At 43.0% G+C, this 17,516-nt stretch overlaps 1 protein-coding gene across 2 annotated transcripts in view; it reads left to right on the top strand.

Annotated features, from left to right (window-relative positions):
* Window positions 1-10,086, top strand: part of SPECC1 (sperm antigen with calponin homology and coiled-coil domains 1) — a 1,365,024-nt gene extending 1,354,938 nt beyond the window's left edge. For both annotated transcript variants that reach the window (XM_078679993.1, XM_078679994.1), the window contains one exon: window positions 9,062-10,086. In XM_078679993.1, the coding sequence (XP_078536119.1) occupies window positions 9,062-9,151 (90 nt within the window). In that variant the 3' untranslated portion in view covers window positions 9,152-10,086. The remainder of the gene's footprint in view (window positions 1-9,061) is intronic.
* Window positions 10,087-17,516: the final 7,430 nt, after the last annotated feature.

Genomic DNA, 17,516 nt, shown 5'->3' with positions numbered 1-17,516 from the left:
GCCAGAAAGGACGGGGCAGGAGCAGCACAATAGACTGCTGAGAGCAGATAAGACGGAGCAGGAGTATGCACACAGAGAGCAAGAGGCATAGGGGAGGGGAGAAGGAGCAGCAAGCTGAGCTCAGAGAGCAAACGTGAGGGGCAAGGGCACACTAAAGGCGAACAGATGGAAGGCAAGAGAGAGGCAGCAAGCTGGCCTTCACTGGGTCCGGACAGGCTTGGTCTACAGACAGATGGAATTAACAATGGGTTCTAAAATGGGCCTGCGGACTCCTAACCCCATCATCTCCAAAGAGGTTTTTCTTTTGTATCACCATCATACCAATTGTAATTTTACGGTTAGATCTTGCCTGTCAAGTACTGCTGTCAAGTACTGTCTGACATTGTCACAGCCTGTGTCTAGAAATATCTTCAAATGCAACTCCAGTGATTTCAAAATGTTTCCTTTCCTTCATCTATGGCTTTCTGCCAGGGCAGAGAACATTCAGAACTTCAGTGAGGGTGTAGAGAAAGGTTGGTAAATTGATTTATGTGTTTCTCTAAAGCTGTAAAACTCACACACTGGGACGTTGCATTTCGGCTCACCAAGAGCCTTGAAATAATGCATGCAGACATCGACGTGGTGGTTCTCTTGAAGTACCTTTCAATTTCTCTGATTTGTTAGTAACTGTTTAAATTGATTTGCGTATGCTCGGTGTTCTGCCTGCCTGATAGAATAGGCCCATAGGAAGGACTGTCAAAATATTCAAACACGTATTTACATGTTGTTGTCAATTGGTCTCATTACTTTCCACGTATTACTTCAGATGTCATGGGTATAGAATGCAGTGTACTCTTTATTACAAAATTAGCCGTTTGTGGATTGAAGAACGGTTGGTGGCTCGTAGGTAAGGCTAGTGTGAGTTCACATAAGGTTCCTTTGTTCTTTTTAAGTATATCATTGGGGGAAATACCACCCAGGAGGTCAAGACATGCTTTGGCCATCATCCTTATGAATATCGGTTTATTGTGCATTCCCTGCTGTACTTAGAAGTACTGCTCTCCACACTGTGGAATCCAAACAAAGAGATGATGTAGGTAAGTACAGGTTGCAGTTTTAAGCAGACTCTGTAGACTTGCACACAGCGATATACTTACAGAAGTATACATAAAGATGAGTAGTTTCTCCGACACGCCACTAGGAGAATAGATGTCAAATCAACTCAGCCCTTGATTTAATATGTCTTCAACTATCAAAGAGAACCAGCTCTCAAAAGAACAGTAGGACATGATACTGAGACTGACATCACGGCCCACAGACAATCTGACACATTCGTACAAACATAGGGCAAGATGCCACACATGCCCTGCACAATTGTGGGCTGAACAATGGCCATTAAACTGGCTCTCCAGATTCACAATCATGACCATATCAACATTCCACAGATTCACTCAAATGTTATTGTCACCAAACAAATAACTAAACTGAAGGTTCTGCCTTTTCCTTTCAGACTCTACCTAAATCTGTAAGTGGGTATGTCTGAAAAAACCTTCAAATGCAACACTAGTGAATCAAAAATGTTTACATTCCTCTTCCATGGCTTTCTTTAGGTGCAAAGAGCTTTAACAACGTGTGGTAATTTGTTCCAGTTTGGTCCACAGGTGTGGAACTCCCCCTCACCGAATGTCAAGCAGAGTTCAACTACCATCTGATCTGATCTCAAAATCCTAAAATACATTGCTATCTCTCGGCTACATCTCTTGAAAACGTATCCCATCTTAGACCACTTCCAGAGAGGTTTTAAACTCAGAAATAGCACAGGATTTGCTGTTGCAACTTGGGACTAAATCCTTAAACAAGTTGACACTAATTTAAGGTATAATTCGTTCTCCTCTGCCTCTCTGCTTCAATGTCTTTGAAAGTAGCCTGCGTCAAGGATGGCAGAATGGCACCGGCATTAGTGTCCTTGCTCTTAACTGGTTCTGCTCTTTCCAGGTAAAGTGAATCAGAATAGATGCGTTTCTCCTAGTCTTCACCATCACATGTGTAGTTTCAGGAAGCCCTTGCCTTATGCCTATCCCCTGCACATGTACATGCCCTGCATTATTCAAGAACCTGCTCAGTAGCCTCATCTCCGCACCTTTGCCTCCTACATTGAGGAATCCTAGTTCTACATCAAGGTCTTCTGCTCTTACAATCAGTTGTAGCTCAATGCAAAGAACATAGTCTTCTTCTAGGAGTGAATGGTGAGATGTGGTGGTCCCATGCTTTGTTCCAGTTTTCAACACTAACCTGCCCCACTCCTTGTTTAACCACCCCATTGCTGTCATAACCTAGGTAAACTATAGTTATCTAACATCACTTCGACCACACAGTGCCCTATCCTATTGCTTCTGTCAACCAGCAATCCTTCTATTAATTAATGACAACTGGGAGGATGGCTCCCATGTCCAGCTTTGAGCTTCCTGTAATGGATACTTGTTCACTACAAACTAGATTACACTTATGTTGTTTATGTTGTCATACATATTTTCATCTGGGATAGTGTCTAGAGTTCAAAAAGCGGCTTCTAGGCACATCACTGTCCATAACAAAATAAACCCAGTCACTTCCTTTCTTCAAATTCTTCACTAGTTCCCAGTGATGGCCGTATTTTAATTCAACACATGAACCTCACACGTGCTTGGTGAGAACTGCCTCCATACCTCTGAAGAACAAACACCCCCAATACTCCCTTTAGACTTTACCAATTGCATTCTTTTCTCCTCCTCCTTTCTAATTTATAATAAGGGCAGACAACCATTTCTCCACAGAAGCCCACAAGCTCTAGAGTGATTGGCCCGTCCACATCAGAGTCTCGCCTTCTATTGTCTCTTATAGAAAGTCTCCCAAAACCTTTCCCTGAACCAACTCCAAGACCTGCCATTCTTGTCCCTGTGCTGCATGTGAAATGACTCTTTGGAAGGCGTTAGTAGATTCCTATAAGTCCTGTAGGACTCCTTCTGGGCTTACGGAGTGGAGGGAACAGACCGGTGCCCCAGTGGTCCCTCTTGTGGCAGTACTGAGACTAAAGCAGTCATGTTAGATATTTGTATACACTCCCCCGCCCCACAAAAGGTTCTGCGAAGCCAATAAACAACACTGGGTTTACCTTATATATGTTTGATACATTTTTGTTGTGTATAGCAAATTAATTTCTTTTATAAGGATAAGTAGGGAACAATTCAGGCGAATGAAAGAAAACTTCATAAAAATATATTCCCAGCATGGTGGAGCATTAGCCTCATAGAGCTGATGTTGTATTCTGACTTTTTGAGGGATGTAGGCCAAAGAAGCCAGTATCTTTCCATTCCTACACAATCTGGTCAGAGCCCTGTTCTCACAATCACTGCAGTTCAGGGTCCATGAACCTTAGCTCAGCCTAACAATCTCCTTCTTTGTTCATGCGTCAGTCTAAAACTTGGGATGTTATACTGCTGTACAGTGTACGTGAGAAATGCCATTACTTACTTCACAATGTAGGCGGCAATTAGTTGTAAGGATTACACGTGTACAAGAAACTTGTGTCAAAACAAACTGATGACATCAAAATGGAGAAACCCATCTTTCAGAAGGTTTAACCATAACTACAATACACAAGCAGAATAAAATAAATGAACATGTGTATATAAAACGTCATTAATAAGCAAGAACCTCAATAAAATCTGCTAATATAATTATACTAATTTACAATAGTTGTGCCTTGTTGCAAAAGCAAAGAGATGTATGTTTTGGGGCAGGAGCTTCTAAACTATAGGTGAAGAGCAACCACCAGTCTCACAATTTACGCCACGTGACATTCCCATATGCCACATTAGCACCCTGCAGCGCAGCCATGGCCATAATTCTTTATAAATCATCTTTGGCTATGTACCCAAGAACACAACTAAACACAACTTTCAGATCATTATGTTTCTAGTGTGCAGGCTATAAGCAATATTAAACACATTACAATAGTACTGGTAAATAACCATATGGAATTGATGCTGGGCCTCAGAAGAACCATACGGAGACAACTGAGACATTTTTGTTGATATGCAAGGAGCAGGCTCCAGACAGAGGCCGCCTCATAGTCAGCGATGCAACGTCAGCAGTTCTGAAAAGAGAATTAGTAATAACTTTCAAACACTCCACTCTTCATACTTTCAGGGGTTTTACTTCAAAGGGAACGAGACACACTTTTTATAATTACCTCTGCACATTTTTTTACTACCTTTTGTAGATGGGGTTCCTGCATAGTGGCACAAGGGTGTTGACTCACTGCTTTAATCCGCTACCCACCAGGGCATACATAAAATACATGTTTGGGGCCATTGATACCACGACAGAGCTGGGCTGAAATTGTATTTTTAAATGCTACCACGAAGGGAGGGAGCGTGGCTGTTGCCATGGAAAACTGTAGCGCTGTGTAGTTGTGCGCATGACAAACTGACAGGTCTCTGGACTCGGCCTGCCTGACATGCGTACTTCAGGGTTTTGTTTATCTTCTGCTCGGGCTTCCTTATTGGTAGTGTGCGGGATGACTGGTGAGGTCCGTGCTGGCAGCTTACAACGGCCCTCGTGCTTAAAGGGCCAACATTGAATTGGAAATTATAATGAGCTATGGTGCATTTTATAAAGCCTCGTACTTTGGAGACAATCATCATTAAAGCATGAAACACGATTAGACGATGTGGCGTCATGTTCAGAGCAGCTGACTTTGAAGCTGGGAAACTAGGTTTGAGTTTCTGCATCGGCTCACCATTCTGTGATTCTGGGTAAATCATTTCATATCCCTGTACCTAAAAAACAAAATAATAATAATAAATATGACCTTGTCTAATGTAACTGGTGCTCGTGTTGAGCACTCCAAAACCTTTAGGTCGAGTTGGGCTACATAAAAAATGCAAAAAAAGAATAACTGTAAGTTGGCAGTTGTGTCCAAGTTGACTAATGTTCCTTATATACAATACAATTGTCTTCAAAATGAGGCACTCTATTTCAGACTTTAAACACTGTTACTCCTTCATAGAAAATAAAAATAATGGGTGAGAGTTCAAATAGCATTTTCTTATCACGTCATGTATCATTGCTGTCTCTTAATTGTTTCCCTATATCTCATATATTCCTTATCTGAGTTAGGAATAATCAAGTTTGTAAGTTCACAATTAAATAGGTCATATCAAAGAGCTCAGTGAAAAATATGGACATGCCTTGCTGCTGGAAATGTGTATGGCAAGGAAAGCTGTCATAATGTACTGTGTTATTTCACAATTAGAGCTATCACGGATGGTTGGAAAACAAAGCCCCTTATACAATACTGAATGTGTACGTTTCAGTGGGTGACACTCCGGGCTGGACTGACTGCAGCAGGCATTAGGCGTTTCCCCTGGTGGCTGGAAGGGTGGGGGATGGTTTTGCCACTTGGGGCTGGTTTTGTCACTTGGGGCTGGTTTTGTCACTTGGGGCTGGTTTTGCCACTTGGGGCTGGTTTTGTCACTTGGGGCTGGTTTTGTCACTTGGGGCTGGTTTTGCCACTTGGGGCTGGTTTTGTCACTTGGGGCTGGTTTTGCAGCAGTCCTGCCATATCTGCCCCCAGTAACAAAAGCAGTCCGACAAAATTGCCGGGGCTGCTTTGGGATCCCAGTGCGGCCCTGGTGACAGACTGTCTGTGCAGGCGTTGCTTGCCTCCCTTCTAATGCTTCTTTGAGGTGACACTGCAGGCAAGTAAGGCGCCTACAGTCGCAGTACCAAACAAGCGCTCAGTGCCAAGCTCTTATGCAATGAATGTGCAAGCAAAAGACACTTGTGTGCATATTGTAACTGGGTAAATTATGATAAAAGGCTGAATGTTTCCATCATTTACTCAAGTGCTTTAATGCGGTAATTACAATTTGCCTTCCCATCCCTTCAGAGTTATGTTTTGGGATTACGCTAATGTAAAGCCCACCTCCATACATTTGCCTGTGTAGTGAACATAAAGACAATGTCCTTTTAGCCTGAAACCCCCTTGGGGTACTTGATGTCGCTTGCTTTGCTCACTCGGTGAAAGTCAAAGATGATTTTTATTCCTCACTACTTTCAAAAGCCACCTGCCGCCACTAGTCTTTTGTTTTTTCTGTTTTGAAAATTATGTTTTGAAAAAGCATTCTTGGTGCATACGGTGCATTTTAAATGAAAAATAGGGTTCAGAACAGTGCAAGCAGACTCACATAATGTTTTGTGGAAATCTGCAAAAGTCTGCTAGCATTTAAAACTCAATATTTGTCTACAGGAAATATAAAACTGAACATGCTCGCTTAGACAAAGTTACTTAAATGTGATTTTCTACGGAACCCTTAGAAAGAAAAATAACCGCCTGAAACTGTGTGTGACAAGCAACAGAAAATACCACTGCGAGATCTAATTTATTTTAAGAAGAAAGACGAGTGGAATCCGAACTAAGGGCCAAAAGCGATTTAGGAAAGCAGGCCTATGGCACAGTGCAGAGTGGGTCAACGTGGTATATACATGACCCCTCCCAGGGGCAGCTCTAGGCTCATGGTGGCCCTGGGCAGGGAGCGTAGATAGGGGGCCCTGGAAGAGGGGGTCCGGGCGGGGCAGAGGGTGGAGGCCAGTGAGGAGGGGGGGGTTCAGTGTGTTTGGAAGTGGAACAGAGCCGGAGGCCGCTAAATCCCTGCCAGGGGCCGCCATGCAAATATGTATCCTCAGAGGATTGTTATATTAAGGATATATATAGGTGTGGTGGCCCCTGGGGTTTGGTGGCCCTGTGCAGGTGCACAGCTTGCCTAAGGCCGCCCCTGCCCCTCCAAGAATGTTCCCTTTGAGAGAGCGTAGGATATTGTCAGCTTGAGTAGATGGCCTGAAATACCGAAGTGTGCAGTTGGCGAGGTGGAGACCAGGTTCCTACTTCTTTCAACAGTCTTTGTTTTTTATCTTTCCCTGGTGATCAGGGCTTGCTCTAACCCAAAACCCTACGAGTTAACAACGGAACAGAAATTAGCATTCCAACGTGGCTGCCAAAAGCCAATGTGCCATGTGATATTTCACATGGTGGAATTTGTAGTGTTCCTTTTACCATTATAAGCACGTCTATTAGTCATCATTCAAAGTGCTGTTGACCAAATAGCTAGGTGTGGCTGAAGGAGCCTTTCATGACATGTTGCCATTTGCCAGCTATGGTTCAGTCGATATATTAAGGACAACCCAGGTCATAGGCAAGAGCTGAACTTAAATCCTGTACTTAGGCGCTAGTTCTCAAACCCAAGGGCTTCTCTGAGGCCATGTGTGCGCACGCTATAGTCCAGTGCTTCTATGTGAAGCGCATCATCTTCCATTGCACATATCAGTATCACATTTTTCCTCCTTATTTGTACTTCATCCCTTAATCGGGTCATCATCATTGACCACATCTTCACCCCTCAGTCAGGCCATCACACTGGACCATATCTTCTTCCTCCTCAATTAAGCCATCACATTGGACAACTTCTTCATCCCATTAGTCAGGCCATCACAGTCAACCTCACCTTCTCCATCTAGACCCATTTCACACAACATCTACTGGAAAGGCACTTTGCTAGCTATAAAAGTTTGAAGGCTCTGTAGGACTTGCTCAAACTAGTCTAGGTACACTGATTAGCGGTAGCTCCTATGTTATGGCAGAGGAGCATCACCCCACCGCTTCAGCCAGCTGATAAAAACGAGTCAAATATAGTGATAATGAAGCAGTTTTGTCATTTTATTTTTTATGTCGGAGCAGGAACCAGAGCCGAGTCTTGAGGGCGGGGCCATCCTCTGACAACAGCAAGGAGGAAGAGTGGTGGGCACTGCAGGTGCGCATGACAGTTTGGCCAGCTGTCTTATGACGGCCAAACCGACATGCAAACTTCAGTATCTCAGGCTATTGCATAGAGAACAGCAGGCACAGGCTACCAGTCCTTACACATATTAGAACCTTTTATACAGCACTCGCTTTTAAATAAACCAAAAGACAAATTAGTTTTAAGTATGATCTCAATGTGGATTTAGTCGTCCACAAAATTCCTATTGAAATACAAAGATCCCAAGTTGATATTTTCTTTTCTCATGGACAGAATTATTTCTTAGGAGTCCAGAGAATTTGTTGGTTCCATTGTTGATTTATTTTTTGTGTAATTCAGCAAACATCAGCCAACACCTGTTTCGTCTTAATCAAAAGACGTTTTCAAGGCGATTTAAAAATCTTGTGTTGTAAGACATCCCTGACCTTTTGGTGCACCTATCCCGATGTATCAAATTCCATATCTGCAAGAGATTTTAGATATAAAGAATTCCAAGTCGTAGGTCCTAAATAAATAGTAAGTCTATTATTGAGTCCTTCAACCCGTTGTGATAAGTCCATACACACACGTGAAATGTAGTTATAGGCACAGTGCTGAAAAGAGTCTATGATAAGCCTCCTCTCAGACCTGAGCTTGTACGATCATGCCACGACGCAAATCTACTTGTTCAAGATAATCTTTGTTGTGGCATGATCATACAGGCTAAGGTCTGACAGGATTCTTATCAAGGACTCTTTTCGGCACTGTTCCTATAGATACATTTCACGTGTGTGTATGGACTTATCACAACGCATTGAAGGACTCAATAATAGACTTACTATTTATCTAGGACCTACGACTTGGAGTTCTTTATATCTGAAAAGACTTGCTGATATGGAATTTGATGCATCGGGATAGCTGCACCAAAAGGCCAGGGATGCCTTAGAAGACAAGAAAAAGTCTTTTGATTAAGATGAAACGCGTGTCTGCTGATCTTTGCTTAATTGCACAAAAAATAAATTAACAATGGAACCAACAAATTCTCTGGACTCCTAAGAATTATTTCTCTCCATGAGAAAAGAAAATATCAACTTGGGATCTTTGTATTTCAATAGGAATTTTGTGGACCATCCTTTCTCCATCTACGAAGTGTGATGTTGTGGAAATCATGGTGAGGACGGAGCGCCCTCCTTCCATCTGAGCCCCAGCAGAGCCATGCCTGCCTCTCCTTTGCTAACATTTCCTCTCTCTTTTTCTACCCTTAGGAGCTGAACCAGCTGCTCTTCACAGACCGACCTGACTGGCAAAGCGTCATGCAGTACATGGCCCAGATCTACAAGTACTTCGAGACATGAGGGGCCTTCGGAGAGGGAGAAGGACACAGAGGGTTAATCAAGCGGCCAAGGAAGCACGCAGTCACTTTATATTTGGCGCCATTTCACCTCCATGGATGTATGAAGGGAGCATGGGCCTCTGCCCGCCTCTCATACCAGCATCACAGAGACTGGCGGCACAAGGTACCCAACCAGGAGACCATCGTGGCCATTCCGATACAGAGGGAGGCACCTGTTTAGCTAAATGATCGACATGACTGCTCTGATTGGGCCATCTTCTGCACTGCTGAGCAGCATGAACCTCGAAGAGACCCGCACTTGCTGTGTGTGTTGACTTTGGTATCATTTCACATGTTGATATTGATTCCTGGAAGTGCGATGCTGTGAAAACACATAATGCACGGAGTTGATGTCATCATCCCCATGAATTATGTATGTTCATTTCGGAAGAAATTCTCAAAAACACTAAACTAAATCACTTAATGTCGTAAAAAAAAGCATGACAGGTCACTTTCCTTTAATGTGCTGAAGTGCCATCTCGGGGTTATGGTTAAGCTTACAAACCTTTGGTCTGTTTTTTATTATCTCACCAGAACTGCTTGATCCCATTGTATAGTCCTAAAATCATAAAACATGGCAGCCAGTTATCCCTACCTGCTTCAGTCCATCTGGCCATCTTTCTTTATAACTCACCATCTGTCTTCATGTGTTTAACATACGGTCTCTAACAGAAGACATCATAAATATCGGCCTAATACAACGCTGGTTCACAACCCATGAGCAACCCTACACGCGCACACACACAGCCACACACAGATAGATTAATCCATACTAAGGACCACCAGCCTTAACCTGTTGAAGGCTTTTTAGCCTGTGCCAGATCATTAGTCATTCTCAACACAAAGGAAGAGAAACAGATTTTCTATTGTAACTAATAAAGCCATGCCTGTAAAATCTTTCAGCTGTCGACTTCTTTTTTTTAAATTCCTTTTATTAGTTTTCAAACATACATAACCGGTGCAGTAACTGTGTCATCATGTATCAGTATTGGCATTATATATCATTGAAACTGTACCATGCCGTTGACAATGAATCAGACAATTGACAATCATGTCATCTTTCCTTAATTGTGCATGTGAGTGGTCATTAAGAGTCATCCGGCCACGCGTATGCAGTGAATGGGCTCCAAATGTCTTTTGGCCTCGAGGGCAGCGGGAGCTCTTCAGCATGAAACCCTAGTTGGTCTCTACAGTGCGCCATGTCCTGCAACCAATGAGACACCTTCGGGACTGCTCTCTTACCCCAGTGGATCGCCACTCTCCTTTCTGCTAACAGCAGAGCTACCACTGCTAATTTATGGTTGGCTGGCTGCAGGGGCTTGGCAAGACCAAGTAGGCACAGTGCCTAATTTGAGCCGGTAGTTTCTGGTGCTTAGCACCTGCACTTAATTGTCAACACCGGCACTTATGGCAAATTGCCACCTTGTGGCACTGTTTATCTACTTTAGAGATCAGCACAACAACATTTGTTTCTTAATTCAATATTCTTTGAAAATGACTCCTACCTGCTGTCCAAGCTATTCTTATAGGTTTGGGGGGCATGCAATCATCTAAAATGTCACAGTCTTATGTGTGTGATGGTTAGTAATTGTGGTGGTACTGTCATTGGCCGCGCTGGCAGGGGCAACGGGTGGTCGAAGCTCCTGTGGCCTACTGACGAGGGTCCTGACACTTATTTATTTACAAACTAAGCATTGATGTAGGCATAGTCTAGGGTGCATTCCATCTGTTCTATCACCATGTCCAACACTGCTCCCAGAATTGACAGACAGAAACGCATGCCCAGGCCAGGTGCAGGAAGTCCACAACAGAGACCCCACAGTTTGCACATCTTGCGTCTGAGCGAAGGCCAAACCGGTGCAGCCTAGCAGGTCTAAACTACACTTACTGTAGGTATTTAAAGTGTATGATCCATAAGTTACAATTGGATCTTAGCATATCCGTCAGCTTACAGCAATGCTCCCAATCTTCTTGGCTCAAGGGTTGTTCACGGAGCGAGTTAATTTTCCCCAATGTAGTGTTTGATGTGGCATTTTTGTCTCTTTGTAATGTAATGTATAGTTTATTGATAAGCTAACATCATGTGTTACTGGTGAATAAGGTCTGTAGTGCCCCAGAGTCTGTGGCTCATCCGGAAATTGTGGGTATAATGATCTTACTGGCTGCGCAGAGGTGGTGGTGTACAAAGGTCAATATTTTGGTCTTTCGCTGTGTTTGGGATATCTCAGCCAGTGTTATATATGTCCCCCCTGGGTAGAGAACTCCCAGTGTCTTTAGCCCTGCTTCTCCAGATACATTGCCCTGGGTTCTTGCATGACTGAGAGTTCTGGGTGGTGCAGTAATGGCATTTCCGGTGCGTATAAGGGAGTTTTGGGCAATCGAGTACTGAGCGCCTGCCAGGAATGCTAGTGCAGTGTACTGTATGGATTTCTGCATGGGACACCTCCATGCGCATGTGCGGGAGCATAGCCTCAGCGATAGTCACTTCCTCTTTAAGTTTTGAAATTGCACTACCGTAGTTATCCCTAATGACTAGCTCGGGATCTCTTTATACCCAAATGCCTAGGTATTTAACCGGGTTTGTACCCCATTCCAACAGGAACTCTAATAAGTGCAGCACAGTATCAAGACTTAGGAGGATAATTGTAGATTTCTACCAGTTTATGCTCAGCCCCAGGTACCACTGATAGCGAACATATTCTCGGATTATTGGTGCTAGTTGTGTAGCTGGGTCCCGAACATATAAAACCATGTCACCTGCGTATAACAACATGACCAGCGGCTGCTGGCGGAACCTCAGCGCAGCCTCTGCATGTTGCTGTCTCACCACAGATGCTAGGGGTTCCATTATCAGCGCAAATAATATTGGACCGCCATAGCCTGGACAAAGGGGTTCAACTGGTATAGTGTCCCAAAAAACGTGCGTACATTTTGCACTGTGGAGCGGGTGGAGATAAAGCCAGATTGATCTGGCAGAACCAGGGCGGTCAGCAGTGGGCAAAGTCTGGTCCCTATTATTTTTGCTAGAATTTTAACATCCATGTTGACAAGGGCCGGTATGACACTCATCCCTCTGGTGGTTTATCCGGTTTCAACAGCGCTATTATTAGGCCTTCCGTAAAGAAGGGAGGAAGCATTTGTTTGTCATAGGCATCTGCGTACATGTCATGAAGGTGTGGTACTAATAGGTCTGCAAATTCTTTGTAGAACTCGCTTGGTAGGCCAACAATATCTGAGGCCTTCCCCTTCGGAAGCGTGCGTATTGCCTCTTTTATCTCTTCTGCGCTTACAGACTGCATTAAAAGTTCTCTCTTACCTTGTGTGAGCCACGCCAGCGCTACATCATCTAAGTATTCTGCTACCTCCCTTTATGACGTGGAATTGCGAGCTGCGTAGAGCCACATGTAATAATCCACAAACGTTGATAGTGTGGACGGTGTGTTATGAGAGATTTCCCCACCCAGAGAGGTTATGCCAAATATGTGCTTGTGTGCCCAAGGTTCCTTCAGTTTAGTGGCTAGGCTACGGCCCTGTAGGCCTCTCTCACCATAGGCCCTCGCAACCTGGCTATTGGAAAGGGGTTGCACTTCCTGCATCGGGATATCATTGTAGTTAGTGATCTGGTGTACCTCCTTCCAATTTCCACAGCTTAATCTCTATATGTTGGAGGTGGGAACGTATAGATTTCAGGACACCTGCCTGCAATCCAATGCATACTTCCCTAGTTGAACCCCCTCCCATAACACATCTGCTCCCTCTACTGTGTCTCTATTCGTCTCTAAGTATTCTACGATCACTGTGCCTACTCCATCACAAAATACCGGGTCTAATAGGGCTGTGGCTTGGAGCCTCCACTAGAACTGGAACTGCAGAGGAGTGTGGGTAGGGATTGTTGCCACTATTAACAAAGGTGAGTGATCCACGAGCGCTATTTGGCATATATTTCACCAATGTCACCCACTCAGGTACCTTTAGTGCCACCAGCCAGTAGTCCAACCTGGAACACGAGCCATGCACTGTAGATGCAAAAGTGCCTGCAATGAAGGAATCAATATGGATTGTAAAAGTAATTCCTTTAATGTAAGTCGAAGAGCTAAACAGTGTACATCCAGCTTCAGCAAGATGTTCTCCAGTGAAACGTTTCAAATACAATAGATGCATTCAACAGTGACACTACGACATTCTAAATGTGACATATGCAATACAGAGTAATACGTCATAGGGAATGTTAAGTATCTTAATTCTAAGAATGAAAACACAACACATCCCCTTTTCTTCGGACAAGTAAATAAAAAAAACTAAATAAAAAATAATCAAATTAGTATAAAGAAGCTAACCAATGAAGTTATAATGTAGCTCTAATTTCATAACACTATTATCTGTTATCAATAATGTAATCTTTCAACCAAGAAGGCACCACCTTCCTCCTTAACGAATGGCAAAGAGAACCAGATCCATCATTCTGAGATGTAGAAGGTATGGCATCCTCTAAAACAGTACTGGAGTCTTGGACAGATGGAGCATTGACATTATCCATAGAGATTGTATTTGACACTTCCAAATTCTGAGTATTTACACCTTCATTAGAAGGAATCTCCTTTAAACAATCTGCATCTAAATTCTCAGCTTTCCAACTATGAGTGGAGACATTGGCTTGACACTTAGCAATTCTATTCATATTCCAAACTCTACCATCATTGACTCTTACAGCATTTAGCAGAATTTCGATTACCTGGAAAGGTTCTGAAAATTGTGAATCACCTTTCTGAACTTTATTAGGTTTCTTAACACGGACCCAGTCTCCAATATTAATAGTAACTTCTTTTGTACCAATTTTTGAAGTCATAATAAACCTTGCTTTTATCATGAACTTGTTCCATACGTGTAATCACCTCATCCCTAGACCATGGTTGGTTCTCATTAGAAAACAACCAAGCTGGAATGGCTTTGGAACGTGGATTTCTGCCTTTCATAGGTACAAAAGGAGAAAATCCTGTGGATTCATTAACAGTAATGCGATAAGTCCACACAGTTTTTCCAATTTGAGTGGACCAATCAAGATTACTATTCAAAGATAACTGAATGGTATTCTTTAAAACACGATTAAATCTTTCTACTAAACCATTACCACTTGGGTTATAAAGTGATGTGGTTCAATGTGTGATACCAATACGTTTTGGCTATTAATGATAAAAATTGTATGCCATTATCCGTGAGTAAACAGGAAGGAATGCCTTCAGTGACAAAAGCTTCATCTAAAAATGCAAGGACAGAATCAGTGTCCGCTTTTTTAACAATTTTAACAACTGGCCATTTTGAGAATAAATCCATGAGGACAACTGGAAAGCAATGAGACTCATCAGGTTCTTGTACGGGTCCCATAATATCAACTGCAACACATTCTCAAGGATTCTCAGGAAAAAATCCTTTAGACATAGGAGGATGAAATGTTTGTTAGGTCTTATCAGAAGATGAACATGCAATACAATTCCTTACACACTTCTCAACTTGAGAATCACAACCTGGCCACCAGAATAATCTTTTAACTAAGGCTTTAGTTCTGACAATTCCTGGATGTCCTTCATGACAAAGTTCAATAATTCCCTCTCGCAATTTCTTAGGAGGGATTATCCGTTCACCCCTTAAAAGTGTATTCTTTGAAACAGATAATTCAGATCTAATTTCCCAGAATGGCCTATAGTTGGTATTCAAAAAATCTGGTATTCAACAAATCTTTTTTTATGGGCCAACCATTAACCGCATCGTTGCGGAGCATTTTCCCCTGCTGCGCTGAGTTTTTTAAAGACCCATTATTCATGACGAGCTGGGCTCGTCATGAGCGTGCGAGGAGGCTACCTCATGACGAGCCCAGCTCGTCATGAGCGTCGAAGGGGTTAACAACATGGGAAATCACAGCTTGTAAAGTATTGTCTTCTAAATATTCCTTGTCCCATTCTTCCCTACTAAAGGCAGACAATCCTTCATCATGTACCAATGCAATTTGTAACTCATTCCATTCATCACTTTCACACTGTTCCAACATGACAGGCATCCTAGATGAAAAATCTGCAATGACATTGTTTTTACCTGGGACATAAATTATTTTGTATATGAAATTTTGCATTCTCATAGAAATTCTTGCTAGCCTAGCTGACGCAGAAATTACTCCTTCAGTCGTTAGAATTTTCACCAATGGCTTATGGTCACAACGTAAAGTGCACGATTTTCCCTAAATAAAAGATTTAAAATGCTCTAGAGCCCATGCACCGGCTAAGGCCTCTCTTTCAATAATCGGGTACTTCTTTTCACATGGAGACAAAGACCTCGATGCGTAAGCAATAATTTTTTCTTGACCTTTGTCGCTAATTTGTGACAAAACTGCACCAAAGCCTTTATTGCTGGCATCCGTAGTAATCATACTATCAAGTGAAGGGTCAAAACTGAGAAGAGCAGTAGATTTAGCAATGGCTTCCTTGATAATCTTAAAATCCATACTACAAGCGTGTGACCACTCAAAAGTACAATTCTTTTTTAGGAGTTGGCGAATATTATAAGTTTTAGTTACAAAATTAGGCACATACTTGGAACAAAATTCCGCCATGCCCAGGAATGATCTAATGTCATATTTACAAGTAGGTATAGGCGCCTCAGATATAGCAGAAACCAAAGAAGTTTTTGGTCTAGCACCTTGTGCATCAATGATGTGACCAAGATATGTCACACTTTTCTGTGCAAATGTGCCATTCGAATGCTCAACAGTCAGACCCTTGCTTTCTAGAATACTCAGAACTTTTTTTAGCCTCATTAAATCCCAGTGGCGGCTGGTGACATTTGAAAGTAGTAAGGCGTAAAAGTTCAGTATGAGTGTCACCAATTTTGTATTGTGTCCACAGTTTGAACTGACCACTCTATTGTCCTCTGTACTGGTTGGAAATGCATACAGTCAATAGCAGCCACCCCTAACCATGCATACTAGCCATGAGAGGCCAAGCACCCACTTGAATCTTTCTCGATAGATACTAGTGTCATACTAAGCAACTCATGAAAGCAACTCATATGAGTCCTCATATGTACCTACTTCCTAATACATGTCTGATATCACGAATAACGAGTTGGGTGCAGTAGTCCGCAATATCAACCAACCTCGTCTCAGGAAAACAATCAAATATAAGCAGTGACAAGGGGATGAAATATACACAAAAAGCTTTCAAATAACTTTCGATAGAAAGTGGCACTTATAGACTGGAGGAGAGAGAGCTCACGAGAGAGTGAGACTATGTGCTGGCCCCACAAGGATGGAAAGCTGTGCAGTGTACTGTACATGCTTCGTTTACAGTCGCGGCCGGCATTGCGGGCGGGTGGGGTGGAAATGGTGTTGTCGCGCTGCGGAGGGGATGGGTGGGGAGGCGAGATAAGGAAAGAAAACAAAATAAATTAATTGGCGCACAAGCCTTCCGGGATTTATCAGTGGGGCCCTTTCGAATATTCAGCCTTATTACAAGACCTTCCGATGGGATACATTTTATACCATGGGAAAAAAATTAAATGCGTTTTATAGGACTCTGCGCTTTCATTTGGAAATCGAAGACGGAAGACACCGAGAAAAGAGGTGGTTGGGCGAGATAGGGTATATGAACTAAAATCATTTGCGATAATACAAGTGTAAACGTCGTATCACACCCCCTAGATTCAGATATGAAGAATGAGGCAGGGCGAAGAGAGGTTTTGGACGGAGTCCATTTGCTGCTGTAAATTCATTTATCAATTGCCTTCTCAAGTGAGCTTGGTAAAGAAATAAGCCACACTAATAAATCGAGGTGAGACACCACACGGGATATCTGAGCATGCATTATTTATCCATTAGTTAGTAGTTACTGATTAGCCTGAAATTCGTGGAGCAGACCGGGGCCAGGGATGAGTTATGAAAGGTCAACGGTAATGAGACGGAGTAAATTATGTAAGTCACTCTTTTAAAAGATGCCTTCAGGGCACACTTGCTATTGTTTCCATTGCAAGTGCAGCAATACATTTCCCTCAGAATATTGTCTTAAAATCACAGGACAAAAGTAATTGTAAAACTTACCTTCCCGCCTTTAAGTTGGTTCCGACGAGACTCCACTCCAGACTCCCTCGACTCCCGCTGTCTGCCTTTCGAATTCCCAGGATGCTGCTCGTCAACAGGAAGGCTGCAGGTAGCCTCCCTCCCCTCCACCGCGGCGTCTATGATTGGTGCGGCCGGCTGCCCCACCTGCGTCATTTCTCTCTGTATGCATCAGCATACAGAGAGAACAGGGAGAGTGGGAGGTGTTACTCTAGGGCAGGGGGAG

Source organism: Lissotriton helveticus, chromosome 3_1 (assembly GCF_964261635.1).
Source record: "Lissotriton helveticus chromosome 3_1, aLisHel1.1, whole genome shotgun sequence".
NCBI lineage: Eukaryota > Metazoa > Chordata > Amphibia > Caudata > Salamandridae > Lissotriton > Lissotriton helveticus.
The sequence above is the reverse complement of the archived record's forward strand: the minus strand, read 5'-3'. Positions and strand labels throughout refer to the sequence as shown.